Source organism: Podarcis erhardii (genome assembly GCF_964252035.2).
Source record: "Podarcis erhardii genome assembly, chromosome: 13".
NCBI classification, from domain to species: Eukaryota; Metazoa; Chordata; class Lepidosauria; order Squamata; family Lacertidae; genus Podarcis; species Podarcis erhardii.
In genome coordinates this window covers 34,174,677-34,195,845 of record NC_138502.1, presented here as the reverse complement: position 1 = coordinate 34,195,845, position 21,169 = coordinate 34,174,677, and the positions used below count along the sequence as shown (strand labels likewise).

Sequence of the window (21,169 nt, the reverse complement as noted above, 5' to 3'; positions counted from 1 at the left end):
AGAATGATACTCCTATCAGCTGGAGAAGAAACTTCTTGGGTTATTTTTAAGCCTTTAATTTTGGTCCTTGGTTAGAGAAGCAATTGCTGAGCCATATAAAACAATTCAGATGTCCAAAGTTTTAGTAAGGTTGTATGTCTACCTAAAAACAAATGTTGCAGCAAAGAGAGTTGTTCACCATTTTTCTACCTCAGCTCAAATTCTAACACTTTGAATTGTGCTTGGAAACGTACTGGGAACCGACGTAGGTCTTTCAGGACCGGTGTTATATGGTCCCAGCGGCCGCACTCAGTCACCAGTCTGGCAGCTGCATTCTGGATTAGTTGTAGTTTCCGAGTTACCTTCACAGGTAGCTCCACGTAGAGTGCATTGCAGCAGTCAAAGCGCTGCAAACTGAATTCACCTTGCGTTCAAACAACTAGTCACTTTACCGAATCAATGTACCACGTCAAACCGAATTAACGCCATTTATCCGGTATTGCTCAAATTAAGGACAAGTTACAAATTTTATTTAAGCATATACCAGCACTTTTGGTATGGCAGACCCAGAGGTCAGCTTGCAATAAAAGCATATCTCAATTCTAGAACGATGGGAGTGGGGAGTTTGAAAGGTTAAATACTGAACAGATTCATTACAAATTCATCCCAGGGATAAGGACTGTTTCGTGTGAATATGAGAGGATATATAAATGTGGATTCTGATTTATAAGGTAAGAAGTGAGAGCCAGTTTGGCCATATGAGATGGCAGAACGAGGGATCAAGCCCTGTTTGTCGAAAGCCACTGAAAGGCCACAACAATGAGGCCTTGCTCACTAAGAATGATATCCGGGTGACCCATCTACTCTGGGAAAGACTTGGCGTAGGATTTTGAACGCTTCTTGCTTTAGCTGTCACTAAGGTCTCCCTCCAAATCCCATCCAAAGTACACCAAAATCAGCTCCCTTCTCCATTGTTCAGTGTCTTGAATTTCCCTTCCTGTGATCTCTTCCTGACTTCCTAAGTTGTGTTTTCCGCGCTGTACATGGAGAAAGAGACTTCCCTGTCGCAGCACAGAATTTGACAAAGGGAAGTGCTTTTCTTAACAGACAATGTGTGTGTGTGTGTGTGTGTGTGTGTGTGTACATAAGAAGAGAGAATTGAATATAAGAAGAGTGTTGCTGGATCAGGCCAGTGTCCTATCTAGTCCAGGGTCACAGCTGGTGCTGTGATCTAAACCACTGAGCCTCTTGAGCTTGCCGATTGGAAGGTCGGCGGTTCAAATCCTGGTGACGGAGTGAGCTCCCATTGCTCTGTCCCAGCTCCTGCCAACCTAGCAGTTCGAAAGCACACCAGTGCAAGTAGATAAATAGGTACCACTGCGGCGGGAAGGTAAACAGCATTTCTGTGCGCTCTGGCTTCCGTTACGGTGTTCCATTGTGCCATTGTGTTCATATCTTTTCTCTCTCTGTCCAGGTTTTTAGCACCTATTCCAACGAGGAATATGACCGGCGGAACGAAGATGTCGATCCCATGGCTGCCTCGGCAGAGTATGAACTCGAGAAGCGCGTGGAGAGGCTAGACCTCTTTCCCGTGGAACTAGATAAAGGTAATGGAGAAATCTGGTAGGGATGTGAGGTAAAAATGGTTTTTCTGGAGTGGAGAAGGTGGGAGCCTATTTGTTAATTCAGCCAGCTGGGGAATGTGTTGGAAAGTAAGGTGTTTCTTTACATTCACACACACATTAACCAGGAAGGTCTTTGTCAGAGATTTTCAGCTGAGGGATGGCCTGGCCACTGAATTGAAACGCACCCAATAGTTCATTTCTTTCGATTTGGGCCTGAATAGCGACAATGGTTTCCTAGCTCCACTGCAAGTGCTAATGTTCAGATGATTTTGTTGTCACCCTCCGCTGCCGCTGTGAAGTGTCACGGCCGTGTTCATTCCACATACATTTAAGCTCTGATTTACTCAGGGATGCTGAGATTACTGTGTTATCACCAGCTACTGCTGCTGAGAAGGGTAATTTTGCATACATTTACATTCTAATTAAATTGTCCCAGACAGTATTTTGCATTCCATTGTCATTAACACCAGCCTTTACATTCCCTCCCTCCCTCCCTTCTTTATTTATTTATTTATTTGTTTGTTTGTTTAAGGATTTACAAACTGTCTCCCAAAAAAAGTGATTTCGAAGCAGTGCGTGCAACGGAAATATTTTAAAAGCAACAAAATAGGTAGCAAAAATGTGCATAACCATCTGAAAAGCAGATCTTAAAAACTCAGGTGTCCTGTGGTATACAATGTAAAATGGCTGAGTCACTCTTCAGGGAAAGCCATTGGAGAGAGAGAGAGAAGTTATTTGATAGCTGCCTAAGAGTAAAAATGAAAGGAGATCAAGAGCTGATTCCATAGAGCTGGAGCCGCAAAACTAAAATCCTAGTATCTAGTTGATGTCAAGCATATCTAAGCGTATGGGACTCTAAACTGTGTCCCATCGGAGGAACACAATTGGCTCCAAGTTGTATAGGGCTTTGAATGCTAAAATAAATACCTTGAGCCCAGTGGCATAATGGGCAGCCTAGTGGCAGCTTGTGGACTACAGTGGTACCTTGGTTCTCAAACTTAATCCGTTCCAGAAGTCCGTTCCAAAACCAAAGCATACCAAAACCAAGGTGCTCTTTCCCATAGAAAGCAATGCAGAACGGATTAATCTGTCCCAGACTTTTAAAAACAACCCCTAGCACAGTAATATAACGTGAATTTTACTATCTAACGAGACCATGGATCCGTAAAATGAAAGCAATAAGCAATGTACTACAGTCACACAATCAATCAATCAATCAATCAATCAATCAATCAGTAGCTGAACTGGGTTCCACACAAAACAAAAAGAGAGAGCAACAAAAACACAAAATAAATAGCAAGAACAGATAGACCTCAGCATAACACTCAAAACGGAAGCGTAACACTCAAAATGGAGCACGTTCAGCTTCCAAAAAAAGTTTGCAAACTAGAACACTTCTGGGTTTGCAGTGTTTGGGTTCCGAGTTGTTTGAGAACCAAGGCGTTTGAGAACCAAGGTACCACTGTAATGGAGTTGTGAAGTTATCTGTTCTTGAGGTAACTAACACCTTGACCATACTGGCCAAACTGTTCCTCAGGAGGAATGATCACAGCTGTGTTAGCAGCAAAGCTTTTCCACCTGTATGGGCGGGGGGGTGTTTGTGTTTGTACATAAAACCTGACAACTGAGGATCACACTCCATGCATCTGACGAAGTGAGCTGAAGTCTAGGGCTGGGCGAGATCTGGTTTTCAACTTTGTGGCATATCACCAGCTAAACATTGCAACATACCTGTATATCACAATGCCTGAGATAAGGATGGAGCTGTGTAGAGGCATCCGCTGGCTTCACGGTTTTTCCTGCACCATGATTTGAGCATGGCACACACACATATCATGATTCGCAATATATTGCCAGGTCTAAAATTATGAAACTGATATCACGATACGGACTTCAAACCGGTTCCAAGTGATATATCGATATATCACCCAGCCCTACGAAACCTTCCGCCAGGGGTCGTTTTTTGAGGCTGGTCCGCTCCACTCCCCGGCAGACCTCTCAGTGGGCCAGAACATGCGTGCCTGTGGAGGCGCTCAAGCTATTTCTGGCGCTCTTCCGGGTCGGAAGTGCACCGGAAATAGCGTACACGCATGCGCACGGGCACTCCTCTGGGTAAGGAGCGCCCGTGCACATGCACACACAATATTTCCAGTCCTCTTCCGACCTGGAAGTCGGTCCCCGTGGTGAGGGGAAAAAAGGCATTGCGGGGTGGGGGGGGGAGCACGGAATTCCCACGCCGATCCACGGAACGGCCGTGGGCCAGTTCCAGGAAGCTCATGGGCCCAAACTGGCCCATGGGCCTTAGGTTGCTGACCTCTGTGTTACACCATGATAAAATTGGTTAATCTTCGAGGTGCCTCTTTGCTTTTTTCGCTGCAGCAGGCTCACATGAGTATACTCCTCTGGAAATTGTAGGAATTGAAAATCTATTAGGCCTCAAGCAAATAGCAGCTGCATCCCTACGAAGACAAACTGCATTAGTTATTTGGGTAGTTATTCAAGAAGGTGTCCTCATACCCCTGGGATGCTCCCTTAAGCCCCCCTCCCCCCCCCCACTCAGGAGGATTGTATTTAGAGCCTGGCTACCTGTTACACCAACCTTGCCCTATCCTTTTGGGTTTTCTTCTTACCTTAACAGCTAATTTTTCATAGAAACTGGGATGTGGTCGAAGCATGGAAAGTAAACAACCCGGGAAATAAACAACAAATAAGGAAAAGGCCTTTAATGCAATGTTTCCTCCATCCTACCACAAAGAACGTTAATCCTTAGGACCTGAAGCACTGATACATCAACCGTCCCTAACTTGCATGTCCTGGTTTTCTTGGTGTGGTGCAGTGGTTAAGAGCGGTGGACTCGTAATCTGGTGAACCGGGTTCGCTTCCCCACTCCTCCACATGCAGCTGCTGGGTGACCTTGGGCTAGTCACACTTCTCTGAAGTCTCTCAGCCCCACTCACCTCACAGAGTGTTTGCTGTGGGGGAGGAAGGGAAAGGAGAATGTTAGCCACTTTGAGACTCCTTCAGGTAGTGATAAAGCAGGATATCAAATCCAAACTCCTCCTCCTCCTCTTCTTCTTCATCTTCTTCTTTTCTTCTAATTTCATGGGCGATGCTTGGATCTTCTTGTCCATGTTCAGGGTGCACCGCAGTGCGAGCAGAGAAATTTCCACCCGTTTCCCCTGCTATTAGTTTACGTCTACAGTGTGAAAAGCACTGTGATTGTCTGACTTAGTAGTTCAAAGGAGTTTTTATTGACTTATCCTTGTGCTTTTCTGTTGTATTTGTTGCAATATGCTGTCCAGGGCTGTAACTTGCCCTGTGAACTAATTCTGGTAACTCCTCTGGAACCTGGTGTTCTTAAGAAAATCACCCTTTGTTTTCCCTCGTTCAGATTCTGAGGGGCTCGGAATCAGCATCATCGGGATGGGAGCCGGTGCTGATATGGGCCTAGAAAAACTTGGTATCTTTGTCAAGACGGTGACAGAAGGAGGAGCAGCTCACCGAGATGGCAGGTCAGTCTCTGGTTGGCATTGAACCCACTGCAAACGCCCTAACTTTGACTCACAGAAGGGGGTACTGGGAGCAGGGGAAAGAAAAACCCTGCTAGCTGTGTTGTGACGTGTTTCTCCTGTGCTTATCAAGTTACCATAGGCAAGCCTTCCATGCCTCTGGGTCAGCGCTTCCCAAACTTGGGTCTCCAGCTGTTGCTGCACTACAACTCCCATCATCCCTAGCTAGCAGGACCAGTGGGATAGGAATTGTAGTCAGGGCCGGATTTAGGTTTGATGAGGCCCTAAGCTGCTGAAGGTAATGGTGCCCTTTATATGTCCAGCTGTCCTTTGTCAACAACAGATTGTCACTGTTTTTTGTGTTGAATACACCGTATTCTTCGCTCCATAAGACGCACCCAACCATAAGACGCACCTAGTTTTTAGAGGAGGAAAACAAGAAAAATAATATTCTGAACGAAACAGTGGGTGTATGATTTTTGTGGGTCATGCTGTGGCCACAGACATGATATGTGATTTGACAGTGACTTTGGGGTAGCCCAATGCAAAAATCCCGAGGATCCATGTGGATCCGTGCTTTGTAACCATGTTTTTGTGCCATTGCGGCCCCACAAAACAGTGGATGGGTGCAGGCTGTAGCCATGAACATGCTATGTGATCTGATGGTGAATTTGGGGTGACCCAATGCAAAAATCCTGAGGATCCATGGGCTTTTACCTCCCCACTCACTCCCAGGCAGCCTCCTTTATCGCTAGCATCCCTTATCTCCCTCCCAATCACTTGCCAATCAGCTGCTCAGCAGCTTTGTTTCAACACCCCCTTCCTTCTTTCAAAAAAAAAAAAAGCACAATCTGCTTTTAGCCCCTGGGCAATTCAGCTCCAGGGACCATGCATTCGCTCCATAAGACGCACAGACATTCCCCCTTACTTTTTAGGAGGAAAAAAGTGTGTCTTATGGAGCGAAAAATACGGTATGCTATATGGTAATTTATGGACCTAATAGGTATCTAAAGCCATTTGCACATAACAGAATATGTATTTTATCAAAGTAATTGTTGAACTGAATTACAATTAAGAAGTATATTAATAGTGAAATACATTTTTTTCTTCCTTTCAATTTTTTGGGGGCCCCCAAGAAAGTGGGGCCCTAAGCTATAGCTTGTTTCATATGTAAAACCAGCACTGATTGTAGTCCCAAAACAGCTGGAGACCCAAGTTTGGGAAAACCAGCTCTGGGTGAAGGGATACTTGCAAGCAATCATACATACCCCGCCTTTTTGGGACTCAAGGCGGCTGACAGATAAGAACAACTAAAAACAGAGAAAACAAAGACATTGGGAAAGAAATGGAGAAGGCAGGTGGATGATGAGTGCTTATCTGTTTTTGGAAGTGAAACATGGGAGGAGAGGGAGCATTCAGATTATACTCGATGTTCAAACATGTTACGCTCACCGCACGAGAGCGGACAATTCTGCTGAAAATTATGAAGTACTTTCCCCCTTCCTCTTCAACAGGCAGAGAAAGCTGGAGGGGATAAATGTCACACATACACAGAGTGAAGAAGGAGCTTCTTTCTGTCTTTCTGCATCCGTTCTTTACCCCTCTGCTCAGAAAATTCCTAACTTTCCTTAGGAACTGGGAACGGACGCAGTAGGGATAACAATCTGCAAAGGAGAGACAAAGAACGGAGAGGAAAGGCCTCCAGAGGCCACACAAACATTGTACATATGAAACACCTTTAAAGCACATTGTTGTTGTCCCCCAAGAATCCTGGGAACTGTAGTTTGGCCCTTCGCCGAGCTACAATTCCCAGCTCTCCCATTCTATGGGGAAAGCAGCATGCTTTAAATGTACGGTGTTTTGATGTGACATGAGTCTCTTCCTTCACCATCTTGTGTGCGTGTGTATATATATGCCTGTGGTTTTTCTGTTCCCTCCAACTTTCTTGGCTTGTTCATGGGAGAGCAAACAGAATTCTCAGCAGGCAAAAACTTTCGCATGGTGGGGATGCTCTCATGCAGGGAGCGTTAGTTTGTGGCCAGGCTCTCAGAGTCTTTCAGTGTGATCCTAAGCACCGAGTTGAAGGGCAGTTTACTGAGTTACTGACTTGATTCCCTTATAAATGCGTTGAGGGCTGCATGTTTGTTTCCAGAAGAAATAAATAAAGAGATGGAATGTTTTTGCGGAAGGCAGGGTTATTTAACCAACTGCTTTCCCGGTTTCATAACAGACCCGAACATATCATAAAACAATGATATGTCGAAGCAACAATTCTCGTACTATTCTGCAATGAAGAGCCAACCTTTCCCCCCCCCCCCCGAGCTAATTTTTAAGATGGCAGAGAGCATGCTCTGTTGCAGCAGCACCTTATCCATTGTTGACAGTTTTCTGGAGGGTTAACCCTTCACCTGCCAATTGTTTTTCTCTTAAACTGCACCCCCTGCCTCCATTTTTAATTTCCCCCTTCCAAAAGTGTTTTGGAAAGAAGAATGGATTTGGGTGGCTTTGTTATACGTGACCACAACGTAGCAGAGATGCTTGATCTCAATACGGTAGGTCACAACTAGGGGAACACTTATTGAAATAACAGTTGGATCATGTCCTATGATTTATAATTTTGTTTACCCAGTGAAAATTAAAAAGGCATGTTTCTGATTAATCATCTCCTGAGCAGTGTAACCTGCTTCGGTTTAGCTTTGAACCCTGGAAACATTTTCGTATTAAAGGAAGTCAAACTGTACACACCTTACTGTGCTATTTTTAATTGCTGGGATTACACCTGCCATTGCAGGATTCACTCTCTGCCCAAAATAGTTTGAGGTGAAATCACCGCTGGAAGATCTGTAGTATGAAGAGAGCAATTAAAACCTTAAAGACTATGGCCTTGTACAGGGAATAAAGAATCCCATGGGTTGACAGCAATGAGATAATGAGTTATGGCATTTGTGATGCGTTTTGTGTTTGAGTAATCACAAGGTGTGGGATTTGATATTATAGAAAGGTAGTTACATGGATATTTATTTATTTTCATTTTATTCATTCATTTCATATAATTTATGCACTGCTTGATTGCAAAGAACCTCAGAGCAGTTAACAATAAAATCAAGAAAAAAATCACGACCATAATTTTAAAACATATAAAAGTTATAATATTAAAACAGATTAAAATCACCTCAGCTGTGAAATAGACAAGGAGCATTGTAAATTATTGCTGCCTTTCTGAATCAGCCCCAAACTTCCAAAGGGAGCCTGTTAGATGCTCCAAGTCTCTGTCAAGCAGTGTCATCCAGTTTCCACTGTTTATACCCATCAGCTGTTAATCAGAGGCATAACACCATTACTGAATGCAAGGGGTCCGTTTTCCTGTCATATCTGTTGATTTCGCCACTGGAACGCGTCCAGTCGTTCGTCATTGCGCACCTTGTAGCAGAGAGGTCCGCAGGCTTAGCTGTGTGAAGAACTTCTTCCTGTTCTGAACTCGGGACCCACTGCCAAGGGATGGGATTGGGTGGCCCTGAGTTCTAGAACTGCGCAAGGATCATTTTGGAAACTTCCTCCATGCCTTTCACCCTCCCCTGCTCCCCCTCAACTTGGCTTGTTTTCATAGAAAAGCTAAAAAAAAATACCCTCAGGGATCACGAGAACGAGGAACTGTGATGAAGGGGCAAAGGGCAATCAGAGGTACAAAAGAGGCAGAGATGAGCAGGGCCTTCCATCAGGGGCACACTGCATTTCTGTGCAACGCTCAGAGGAAGGACTTCTCTCCTCTGACAGCCTGATAGGGACAGGGCCATAGCTGTCAACCGTCCCTTATTTGGCGGGAAACTCCCTTATCCCAGCCCTGTGTCCCGCTGCTGTCCCGGATTGATGATGTCCCTTAAATTTCCCGGGTTTCATGCTCACCCGGCTCAGGAGGGAAGCAGCGGCTCAGGGTCTTCCACCTCAAGAGAGCACACGCACAAGCTGCCAGGTCCCCGTCTCTCCCTTTTCCCCCTCAGGCGCATTGTGAGGAAACGGGTGGCGGCGGGCAGGCAGGGAGCCCCTCTCTTGCGAGACTTCCGCCGCACTGCCAGGGGAAGCCGGAGGCGGCTGAGGAGGTGGCCTAAGGGAGGAGGAAGAGAAGGGGATGGGGAGGGACGCAGAAGGGTGGCGCTTCAGCGGCCACCGCGGCGCCGCAACGGCCTCATGCCGGGCTCACGGGTGAGAGTCTCTCTTCCTCCCTCCCTCTCTCTTGGGCGGGGAAGGGCCAATGGAATAATAATAATAATAATAATAATAATAATAATAATAATAATAATATATTATTTGTACAATGGAACTCCTCGTGCCAGGACGACGGCAGCCCCGACCTGCATAAGCTAAGCAAAATCCCTTATTTTGGCTGCCGATCCCTTATTTTCAAGGCTGCTGGTCCCTTATTTTCAAATCTGTAAGCTGACAGCTGTGGACAGGGCACTTCATCTATTCTCCTCCACCAGCCTCCTCACTTGCCTGCATGTGATTTCTTGTCACCTGCGGCTATTGGCTTAAACGCAAGGCTGAATAAGCAGAATTCAAAACAAAGCAGACCCTGTCAGGTCCCAGCACAGTCGAAAAGCAGATGGAGCACTCTGGCGTGTCTTTCTGCGGTGCTCCAGTATATGATAAATAAATGATTCCCTCCTCCTGCAAAACGTTTCAATCGTTTGCTCTCAGATTCTTTTAAGCGGTAGTTAGGCCTTTCCATTGGCGAATCGATCCTCTGGATCTCTCTCAATTCAATCCTGCTGTTGCACCCATGTCCTGGCTCGTAGGCTTCCCCACAGACATCTGGTTGGCCACTCTGAGAACAGGATGCTGGATTTTGGTCTGGCCCAGCAAGGCTCTTCTTCTTGTGTCCTTGGCCCGACAGGTGCAATCCGCGTGGGGAACTCGAACTCGCAGCCAATCCGGCAGGCTCGAAATACCATCCCCACTGGCAGCGATTTCAAACCTGCTTCCTGCAGGGATTCGCTGCACGATCAAGTTTGCAACGGAGAACTTGGTTGCACAGTCAATCCTGACATCACATATGACATGAGGCTCTAAATCTCAGGGTAATGAGTTCGAGCCCCACGTTGGGCAAGAGATTCCCGTGTTGAAAGGGGTTGGACTAGATGACCGTTGTGGTCCCAGCTCTGCAGTGCTATGTTTACAGTGGTAGCTCGGGTTACAGACGCTTCAGCTTACAGACTCTGCTAACCCAGAAATAGTACCTCACGTTAAGAACTTTGCTTCAGGATGAGGACAGAAATCGTGCGGTGGCAGCAGGAGGCCCCATTAGCTAAAGTGGTATCTTAGGTTAAGAACCGTTTCAGGTTAAGAACGGACCTCCGGAACGAATTAAGTTCTTAACCCGAGGTACCACTGTATATGGGTCAGGCAGGCATGCTTTGGGGAAAACAGCTTCGCAGGCCAAATTTGGGCTGGACGTTCTCCAATCCTGCTATATGCTGTTAACCTAATTGGAACGGGCTTTTAGGGGCTAAGGTCGAAATGCTTCAGGGCTGGCATGCTTTTCATTGATTGCTCGCTCCAAGTTTTTAAGCAGTATTTTAGCCTTTTAAATGTGCCGTTCCCCATCATGAAGTTTTGTGAAGGGGCAGAAGCTGAAGTAAATATATACAACACAGAATGTTACAATAGATCTTTAACCAGCCCGTACCCATCCCAGGCCACCAATTTAAATCAAGAAGCAACCACTGTCTCTTTGCTGGAACTGAACGCCTTAACGCTCCCTGTGTGTTTTCTCACAGAATTGAAATGTGGGGTGGGGGGGGAGAGAAATGAAGGGGTGGCGGTGGGGGAGAGGAGAAGCAACTCTGGTGCGAAATGCCAGCAGGGCTGCCGCTCGCTGTCATAGCAACAAACATGGCTGCCTGCCCAGTTCCAGGGGCACCAGTGAAATATAAACAGGGGGTATTCATGGGAGAACGCTTGGTAAGATTACAGAAACCGCTCACCAAGTTACGTCTGGCAAAGGATCTTTCACATGCTCAAGATGTTCTTGTTTTTGCTTTTTTTTTACCTCTGGTCAAACAATGTGTGGACCCCACCTGCTCTCTTTTAAAACTGACCTGCCTGGGTTTTCTTTTCCACCTGCTCATCTGCTTTATTTTTCTTCTTCTCTGTTTAATCTTGGAAAAAAGTAGTTGTCAGGGCTGCCTCTAGGTCCCAGCTCACAGAGGACCAACGCCAGGCTGATATTATGTACAAAAGTCTTTATTGAAGTATAATTTCCATTTTAAAGCCAGAGCGTGCAGCCCTACGTCTTGACTCTAGATCGGCGAAGTCCTATCTGAATCACTTCCCCTTCCACACCAGTTTAAGATCCTAGCCCTGCTCCACCTTCTGCACTGCTCTCTCCTCCTCTGGGTCCTCCTGCCCTCTGGGGCATTGCCCTTCCTGGACTCTTCCGACGCTGAGTCGCTTAGCTCCTCCCCCTGCCTCCGGCGTGCTTTAGGACCCATATCCCAATCCTCACTCTCTGCTGTCCCGCGGTCCTGTACATTTGAACTTGCCTCTCGCGCCAACCCAGTGACCTTTCTCCTAACCGTTACACTACTTCTGTCACTGCTTCCCTCTTCCGGGACACTAGCCGGATCTGACCTCCCCTCCGTTGTACGATTCTCCGAGGGAGGCGTGGTCAGCTCTGCCTCGTCTTCTCTCCCTGGTGGGGGAAGTACTGGTCCCGATGCCTGGGACCCTTCCCCCCCCCACTCTGCTCTGGTGGGGAAGCTGGTCCTGATTTCCAACTACTACTCTGGGAGTCCCTGCTCCCCCCTTGCTCCTGGGGCGTTCCCCTTGGGACCCCCCTACCCCTGGCCACTGGCGCTCCCTTCTGTGAATCTTCCGATTCGCTGGAGAGGCTCATGGAATCCCTCGGACCACTGTCTCCTCCTACACTGCCCTCGGATTCCTCCCCCTCGCTCTCCATCTCCCATCTTCCCTGTGCCTCAGCTCCTGAGCCCCTGACAGTAGTGTTTCTGTTTTCCCATAGAAATTACTTCTTGAGGCCTATGCAGGCTCATCCAGACCGCCCCCTCTAACAAGAGTGGCCCGGTGGTGGCAATTCTGCCCTCGCATTGTGAATTGTAGTGGCATGAATGCAAAGAGCGATAGAAATGTCCTTCTCAGTGCCTTAAAGTCACATAGAGAGAGAGCTGTGTATGGGGATTGGGGGTATGTGTGTGTTATAGTGAAAAAAATGTTGGTTTTGAACAGAGGAAAGCAAATATTACCTTGGGCAAGTTATGTCGCTATGTTGCATTCTAACTTACTGGCAACTAAGTAAAAGAGTATGAAGTCCTTCATATAAGGGAAAGTGTTAAAGAACTGATTGATAAAAAACAACCACAGTATTGCAGATTGATTTAAAAAAGCCCCACGTCTTCCATTTTCTCCGCAAATGAGAACGTGGCCAACTTCCACGATGCTTGCTGGGTTTTAAAAATACAGTGGTACCTCGGTTTTCGAACCATCTCCGTTGACGAACGTTTCGGTTTTTGAATGCTTCCATTTTCAAATATGCCTCAGGAGTCGAACGGCTTCTGCTGTGTGTTTTTCAGTTTTCCCAATTGAATTTGCAGACAGCCAACTTTGTGCCTCGGTTTCTGAACGTTTCAGAACCCAAACGGTGTTCCAGAATGGATTATGTTCAAGAACTGAGGTGCCGCTGTATGTGCAAGTTTGGCACAGATGTGCTTTCCGATAGTTAAAGAATGCAGAAGGCCTTTCCTTTGGCTTTGCACACATATATACTGCAACTGAATGGTCAGTCCCCGTCTAACTTTCTCCATTCTTTTTTCCCCTCAGGATCCAGGTAAACGACCTTATCGTCGAGGTGGATGGCACCAGTCTGGTGGGTGTGACCCAAAGCTTTGCTGCCTCCGTGCTGAGGAATACCAAGGGTAGAGTCCGGTAGGGGAACGGTGTGCACCCCAGTTTTGTGATGGGACCAGAATTTGTTTTGTTTGTCTGTCTGGGGAAGAAAAACACATATAGAGAAGAGCAGAAGTATCGCCTCAGAGAGAGCTCTCTGATGCATTGTGGGAAATTGTTCTCGGAGCAGTCATTTTGTTTGCCGTGAAATGGTTGTGGGTGTAAGATGGCAGCTGGAAGGTTTTCCTAGCAGCCGTGGTACTGCTTCTTCTCTTATTTATGTAGAGTTGGGCAGATATAGGACTGTATTGCCTTGGTGAGTTCATTACATCAAGGGGCTACCTTCTTAGTGGAGATATTTCTTGCTCCCAAATGAAGTTGATAGAATGCTCTGTGTGTGAAGCAGCAGGGAAAGAAATGCATAGGAATGGATTTTAAAGAACCAAATAAAGCAGGCAAGGTTAGAAGCTCCCTTTCATTGCAGTGCTTTCAGCTAATCATGCCAAAGTGTATAAAAGAACCTAGACGATGATGACATTCCCCCCCCCCCCCGGCAGAGTTCACATCTTTTCTTTTTCTTCTTTCCTCTGGAGGGGCTACCGAGTTTCTAAATGCCTTCTGCCAGACACAAGTCCAACAGATGGAGGCTTTTCCTGTTAAATTGCTACCTGTCACTTAGCTGCTGTTGTTCTCGTTGTTGTTTTCAAGGTGCTAAAATATAGCTTGAAGTCTCCCTTTTGTGGCATTTTGAAAGCAGAGAACAAGCTGCACAGGGTTAAAAACAGAGGAAGAGGCAGGGGCAGCTGTGTCTTTAAGTTTGTGATACACAGAAGTTGAACTGGTTTGGCTTTTCCCCATCACGGCTGTATAATGGGAGACAGCCAGCACCTTTGGAATTTCTGCTTATTATGCTGTCTTTTAAAGGTATATTTCTTTTAAATGAATATTTCAAAGCATATTCTCAGCGGGTACTTGTACCTGCATGCAAAAGCCTACTTCAGTTCTGCCAGGTTTCAAATATGCATCTCAGCCTCTTAAAGTCCTGGTTCAACACTCCTCATTTCATTTCCTGGTCAAGTGGCTCTCCTCACTTTTGCTGTTCCTTCCAGGTCTGAGTGCCCAATTCGTATCTCCTTTTTCCTGCCTCTCTGGCAAATCTCCCTCAACCTCAACAGAAAGTTAAATGTTGCCTGACGTTCTGCCAATTTGATAGCATTACTTGAAGAGCCAGGGGGCACCAAGACTCTGAAACACTTGTTCTTTATAAACTCTTGTATGTTAAGAGGACACATACTGGCTAGATTCGCACATTACAGTGAGGGAGGATTTCAGACCCGCCAAGTGTCACTATTTTCCAGGGACAGTCTCAGATTTACAGAAGCCACCACAGTTTCTGATCTTATCCCAGAATGTCCCGCTTTTCCTTAAGACGTCCCTATTTTCATCAGAGAAATATTGAAGGGGACATCTCTGTTTTCATTAGAGAAATGTTGGAGGGTACTGAATAGGAAGAGCCTATTTTCACCGGGAAAATGTTGGAGGGTATGGGATTTCTGACCTCACTGAAAAAGCAGGCCATTGGCTTCAACTTCACTTCTCCCTTCACACAAACAGTGCTAGTGTGAACCCACAATCCTAGTTTGTTACCCTCCAAACAAGCCAATATTGTAAAACAGGGTTTTAAAATTAGCCTGCAAAGTCTGGCTGGTTTGGGACCAACAGATAGGGACCCTGCATTCATACATCACACAAAGCTGGCCCCTTTGGGTTCATCGCATGAACTAACACGCTGCTCTTTTGCAGTAAACCACGACATGCAAACGCATGATGTGAAAATGGCAGGTTTTTTTACTTCTCTACTGCCCCTCAGAGTTGATGCTTTTGAACTATGGTGTTGGAGGAGACTCTTGAGAGTCCCATGGACTGCAAGAAGCTCAAACTTATCCATTCTTAAGGAAATCAGCCCTGAGTGCTCACTGGAAGGACAGATCATGAAGTTGAGGCTCCAATACTTTGGCCACCTCATGAGAAGAGAAGACTCCCTGGAAAAGACCCTGATGTTGGGAAAGATGGAGGGCACAAGGAGAAGGGGACGACAGAGGATGAGATGGTTGGACAGTGTTCTCAAAGCTACTAGCATGAGTTTGACCAAACTGCCGGAGGCAGTGGAAGACAGGAGTGCCTGGAGTGTTCTGGTCCATGGGGTCACGAAGAGTCGGACATGACTAAACGACTAAACAACAACAACAACTGCCCCTCATGCTCACCACCAACTCTGCATTCCTTTTCTCCTTCAAAATCCCCGAAGAAAAGAGGAGGGAGAGAAAAGAAAGCGGAAGCGGAAGCGGAAGTGCAAGTGGAAGGGAGTCTGCGAACAGGCCTTTGGCTTCCTAGGAAATGGGCAGTGGCTGGCAGCATTGCCCAGTCAGCATCTGGTTCCATTTTAAACTAGGGAGCAGTGCCCATTGCTCCCCAGAATGTGCCCCGATGCACCATGGGAAAGTGCACCATGGGAAAGTGTCCAATGTCATGCCCGTTTTATTTCTACGAAACGAAACAAGGGTTCGGCTCAATGGAAATGTGTATTTGTGCGAGTGAGGGAGACCATAGGGCTGTGGGCTGTTGAATTATCCTGTCAGCTGTGGTTCTTCTGTTTGTGTCCTTTTATCTATACTGTGCCCCCCCCCCTTTTTCTCTCTCTTTTAAATCTCACCAGAGGCATTTGGCCTGACTTTTCCTGGCAGCATTAAGAATGAGAGGTTTGGCCCCATCCCAGGATCCTTGCATCGGTGGCTTTTGAAAGAATGGAAATCAAGCCAGAAAACCTCTGTCACACACACACACACACACACAGAGAGAGAGAGAGAGAGAGAGAGAGAGAGAGAGAGAGGGGCCACATGTGGGCCCTCTCTGGTTCCTTCAACAAAAAGGGCAGTGCAGTTTTTTGGGGGGGTTACACCTAGAACCTAACCCATTCCTCCGAGATTTGAGTGCTGATCGGTTCCCAAGCGACGGGAACCTCAACTACGAGAATGTGTTGCTAGGCAACTAGTTTCCTCCATACTCCACAGGCACCATTCTGCTTTCCCAGATAGAAAGGCCCTGTTAACCAGTTAAATGATTTGGTATTCCATTTAACTGGTGCTCCGGCCCATATATTTTTTTATCACTGCTAAAAAAAACCACACACCACACACACCCCTTGACACTGTGCCGCGTAAACTCAGGTTACACAAACACAAGACCCATGCCTAAATGTCACTTTCAGGAAACGAGAGTTAGCAAACCTTCCAGAAAATAAGACCGTGTCATGGATGTTGAATAGAATCTCCTTCCGCCCCCCGGGGATGCGAGTTGTGTCAGGAAGTCACTTCCTCTCATCTAGAAGCCCTAGTCCTGATCCCATTTGGGAGCAGGCAACTGGATGTAGTAAGGGACGTGGGTGGCGCTGTGGGTTAAACCACAGAGCCTAGGACTTGCCAATCTGAAGGCCGGCGGTTCGAATACCCATGAGGGGGTGAGCTCCCGTTGCTCGGTCCCTGCTCCTGCCAACTTAGCAGTTCGAAAGCACATCAAAGTGCAAGTAGATAAATAGGTACCACTCCAGCGGGAGGGTAAACGGCATTTCTGTGCATTGCTCTGGTTCGCCAGAAGCGGCTTAGTCATGCTGGCCACAAGACCCGGAAGCTGTATGCCGGCTTCCTCGGCCAATAAAGCGAGAAGAGTGCCGCAACCCCAGAGTCATCCGCGACTGGACCTAATGGTCAGGGGTTCCTTTACCTTTACCTTTAACTGGATGTAGTAGCTGTCCACTTGGGAAAGAAATGCACTCTGTGCATGCTCAGGGGCACTCGTCATTATACTTTCCCCATCACAAACAGTTTCTGAGCCTTGTCGTTGAGCATCGCTTGCAGACATGGGCTGTGGTGGGCCTCAGGCTAAGACTGAAATCTGTATGGCTTTCTGGTTCTGTATCCATGGGACATATACCCACGGCCTCCTTGGTTAGTTGATTGCAACAACTCTCTCTTCCCCCAAGCCTAAAAACAATGGGTAGCAACTTGTCAAATATTGGGGACCCAATAGATAAAATAAGAAAGATTTGTTTATTTATATACTGATCTTAATTTTTTAAAAAAACCCAAAGCAGAAGATCTGTCTAGAGCAGCCTCTCTCAGCCTGTGGGTCCCCAGATGTTGTTGAACTACAACTCCCATCTCCCCTAGTTAGGAAGGCCAGAGCTCAGGGATGATGGGAGTTGTAGTCCAACAACATCTGGGGACCCACAGGTTGAGAACCGCTGGTCTAGAGCATGGGTAGGCAAACTAAGGCCTGGGGGCCAGATCTGGCCCAACCGCCTTCTAAATCCGGCCCGCAGACGGTCCAGGAATCAGTGTGTTTTTACATGAGTAGAATGTGCCCTTTTATTTAAAATGCACCTCTGGGTTATTTGTGGGGCATAGGAATTTGTTCATTTCTTTTGTTCAAAATATAGTCCGGGCCCCCACAAGATCTGAGGGACAGTGGACCAGCCCCCTGCTGGAAAAGTTTGCTGACCCCTGGTCTAGAGGACTGTGGCAGTGGGACTCCCAATTGTTAGTGAATCAGTGGCTCTGGTTGGAGGGGTTTTTAACCCTTTGGCATGATTTCCTCAACCAAAATCCCACACACCCAAAGATGCCATAAGTCCTGCTGTGGGAGAAAAACAGACACAATACAATATCTATATCCCCCACCCCACCCCACCCCGTTGGAACTTAGGTGGTGAGAGAGTTAGATGAGGGGAAATGAGGAAGAGTTTAACCTCCCCTCCCTCAACAGCAACACTCTCCCGATCAAAATCAGGGAGCTCTGGCAACTGCTTTTAAGTTTAAAAACGCCAAAATATCTAATCACAGATTCCCCCACAGCACAGCTATTATAGCATAGCTGTCAACTTTTCCCTTTTCTTGCGAGGAATCCTATTCGGAATAAGGGAATTTCCCTTAAAAAAAAGGGAAACGTTGACAGCTATGTATTATAGCCCTCAAAAATGGTGGCGGGATAGGGCTTCCACTTAGTGGGATGAGAGGACTTCAGTCCTCGGCATACTTCCTTGTCCTCATTGCATGACCGTAGAAGAATTGATTGCACAAAATAAGCAAATCCGTTCCAATTGTATCACGGCTCAGAAACTGATTGTACTGGGATCTTTCTGAGCCCAGTGCATATATGTGTATATATATATAGCCTGGCCGCATAACTCCTGGTGTGTTGACCCACTTCTTTGAGATCCATACTCTTATCCCCCTCTCTCCCACCTCTTTCATTTTCCTTAGGTTCCTGATTGGGAGAGAGAAGCCAGGCGAGCAGAGCGAGGTGGCTCAACTCATCCAACAGACACTGGAGCAGGAACGATGGCAGCGGGAAATGATGGAGCAGAGGTATACCCAGTACACCGAGGAGGACGAAGAAGTAAGTGGGACGGGTTTCTCTCAGCCTGTTGGGGAGAGGAGGAAAAGGACACGGCGCCCCGATTCCCCTCCTCGGTCCTCTTGTCAACACTCTGAACAGCCAGAGGAAGTTGTGGTTCCCTTGCTGACTCTTTGTGATGGCTACGTTTTTGGCTGAAACCGAGGCCTACTCCGGACAAATTCTTTTCATTGTGCATTCACGGCAATTTATTGTGCTGTTATTGGGGCGGCCCTGCACAGTCCCGCTTTCAATACTGCTCTGTGTCTGGCAAAGGTTTTGGCACAGTCATGAAGCTTCTTTTACGATCGCTGCATTTCCTGTCACTTTTCATACCACAGGTGTTCTGAGGTGGCTTTTTCGTCTGGTCCTGGCTTCTGTCACTCTGTAGCCTCTTCAAACAGCAGCAATGTGGCTGCACTGGGGGAGCAACTAAAAAAGCAGGGTGGTGCGTGAATGGTCCAGCATAAACCCGCCATTAATGCGCTATTATTGTGTCAAGGACATGTTGCGAAACGTGAAATAAAAACCCACAAAATGCCAGTCAGGAGGGGCCCTGAATAAAGAAACAGAACAAATTGATTGCATCAAGCCTTGCCTACCTTTTCGCACACAATTGGAGCCCTTCTTAAGTTTCTAGTTCATCTTTAAAGCTGTCTGCTGTCTGCTCCTTCATCTCCCCTTCCATGTCTCCTCCGTGCCTCTCCCTTCCCATCCCTCTGCCCTGTTGCTCCTTGTGCCCGGAAGAGCAGCCTTCCATCCCTGTCCTATTCTTCCAGCCACTTCCCTCTTTCCCACCCTCTCTCTGTCTCTCCCCCTCCCCAATTTTTTTGTAAGCTGACTGCCCAAAGTCCCCTTTGTCCCTTCTTCCACTCATATTCCCAGGCCTCTTGTCATGCTTGCTACCCATGTCCGAAACCAGTCTTTGGAAGAAATAATAATAATTCAGATTCCCGTGTGCCATCCTTAAATGGATAAGCTTTGGTTTCTTTTAAAGTGGTAGCAGAGAATTACGCTTGTCTCCAGCGGAGGCCAATGTACTAGCTGAATGGGTGCTAGAGGGTTGGCAACCATCTCTGCCAGTCAGGGCTGTCTTAAGCATATGTAGCGCCGGGGTGCAAAGAACCACCTGATACACACCCCCAGTTTGCCCAGTCCCAGCTGCACAGGAGGGCTTGCCAACCGCCTCAACATCTCACTGGCTTGGTTGCCCCCGAATTCGCGGCGCAGAGCCACCCGCAGCAGAAGAGCCCGCCGCGGCACTCCAACCGACAGGTGAGCTCTTCCCTGGATTCAACTCTCAGGCCCCAGACTCTCGGCCTGGCATCCCTGAGAGCCCGGCGTTCGGGTGCCCCGCACCCCTAGTGCCTATGGGTAAGACAGCCCTGCTGCCAGTCATCGCAAAATTCTGTAGCACATTACAGTTCAGATTGTTTGCTGTAAGGCCTAGGTCAGCATGAAGTTAACTGTCTCAGGGTAAGCAAACCAAAGTGCATTCTGCTTTTGACAATACAGTGGTAGCTCAGGTTACAGAAGCTTCAGGTTACAGACTCTGCTAACCCAGAAATAGTACCTCGGATTAAGAACAGAAATCGCGTGGCGGCAGCAGGAGGCCCCATTAGCTAAAGTGGTACCTCAGGTTAAGAACAGTTTCAGGTTAAGAACGGACCTTCAGAATGAATTAGGTTCTTAACCCCAGGTACCACTGTACCTGCTAACAGAAGGCAGGTCTGTCATTGGCTATTGACCATGAGAGCTAAGAATGGAACCTCCATTCCCAACAGCCGGATACCTGCTAGGTACAAACAATATAGAGAATGGCTTTCTCCACTGAACCAGCCTGTTGGAAGTTTCATGGAGGTCCCTGGCTGGCCACGGTTGGAGGCAGGGGAACAATCAGCCTTCTTTCTTGTATCAAGACATTGAATACCAAAGGAATATTTGTGCTGGAGATCATAGAAGGGCCATTGGTGTCTCCTCCTCTGGCTACTCCTAATGTTTTAAGCCTGCTGCGTTTATGTGTATGGTTTCAGACATTCTCTCGATGCTGGGAGAGAGGAAGTACAAGCAAGCTCCACTTGCTGTTTTTACATGGTAACATTTGAAAAGAGAGTGGCTTTGGGAAGATGTGCAAGTCCCCTGGTGTGGAATTAGCTTGTACATTTCCTCCATGCATCCCTTTTCGGTATTACTCGAGCCATGTGAAAACTGAAAGCATGACTCACTTTTACATCTCTCTCTCTTTGTTAAGTTTCCAGACGCGTAGCTGTGTAAAGTCTGTTTTGCAGCAGAAACAGCAAAGAGTATTTGTGGTGCCTTAAAGACTCAACTATTGCATTGTGGCACAAGTTTTCATAGACTGTACAGTCATACCTCGGGTTGAATATGCTTCATGTTGAGCGTGTTCGAGTTGCGCTCCGTGGCAACCCAGAAGTAACGGGTGTGTTACTTCCAGGTTTTGCTGCTCGCGCATGCACAGACGCTCAAAATGACATTACGCGCATGCGCAGAAGCGGCAAAAAGCGACACGCACATGCACAGACGTGCCATCACTAGTTATGTTTGCTTCTGGATGCGAACAGGGCTCCGGAACGGATCCCGTTTGTATCCAAAGGCACCACTGTAGTCCAATCAAAGAAGAATAGAGTGGTACCTCAGGTTAAGTACTTAATTTGTTCCGGAGGTCCGTTCTTAACCTGAAACTGT

At 47.1% G+C, this 21,169-nt stretch overlaps 1 protein-coding gene across 1 annotated transcript in view; it reads left to right on the top strand.

Annotated features, from left to right (window-relative positions):
- The window catches only part of PPP1R9B (protein phosphatase 1 regulatory subunit 9B), an 83,696-nt gene that overhangs the window by 38,877 nt on the left and 23,650 nt on the right, over nt 1-21,169 (top strand). The window contains exons 3-6 of the mRNA XM_081837755.1: nt 1,454-1,586; nt 4,996-5,116; nt 12,947-13,051; nt 18,331-18,466. Coding sequence (XP_081693881.1) covers nt 1,454-1,586; nt 4,996-5,116; nt 12,947-13,051; nt 18,331-18,466 — 495 coding nt within the window. The remainder of the gene's footprint in view (nt 1-1,453; nt 1,587-4,995; nt 5,117-12,946; nt 13,052-18,330; nt 18,467-21,169) is intronic.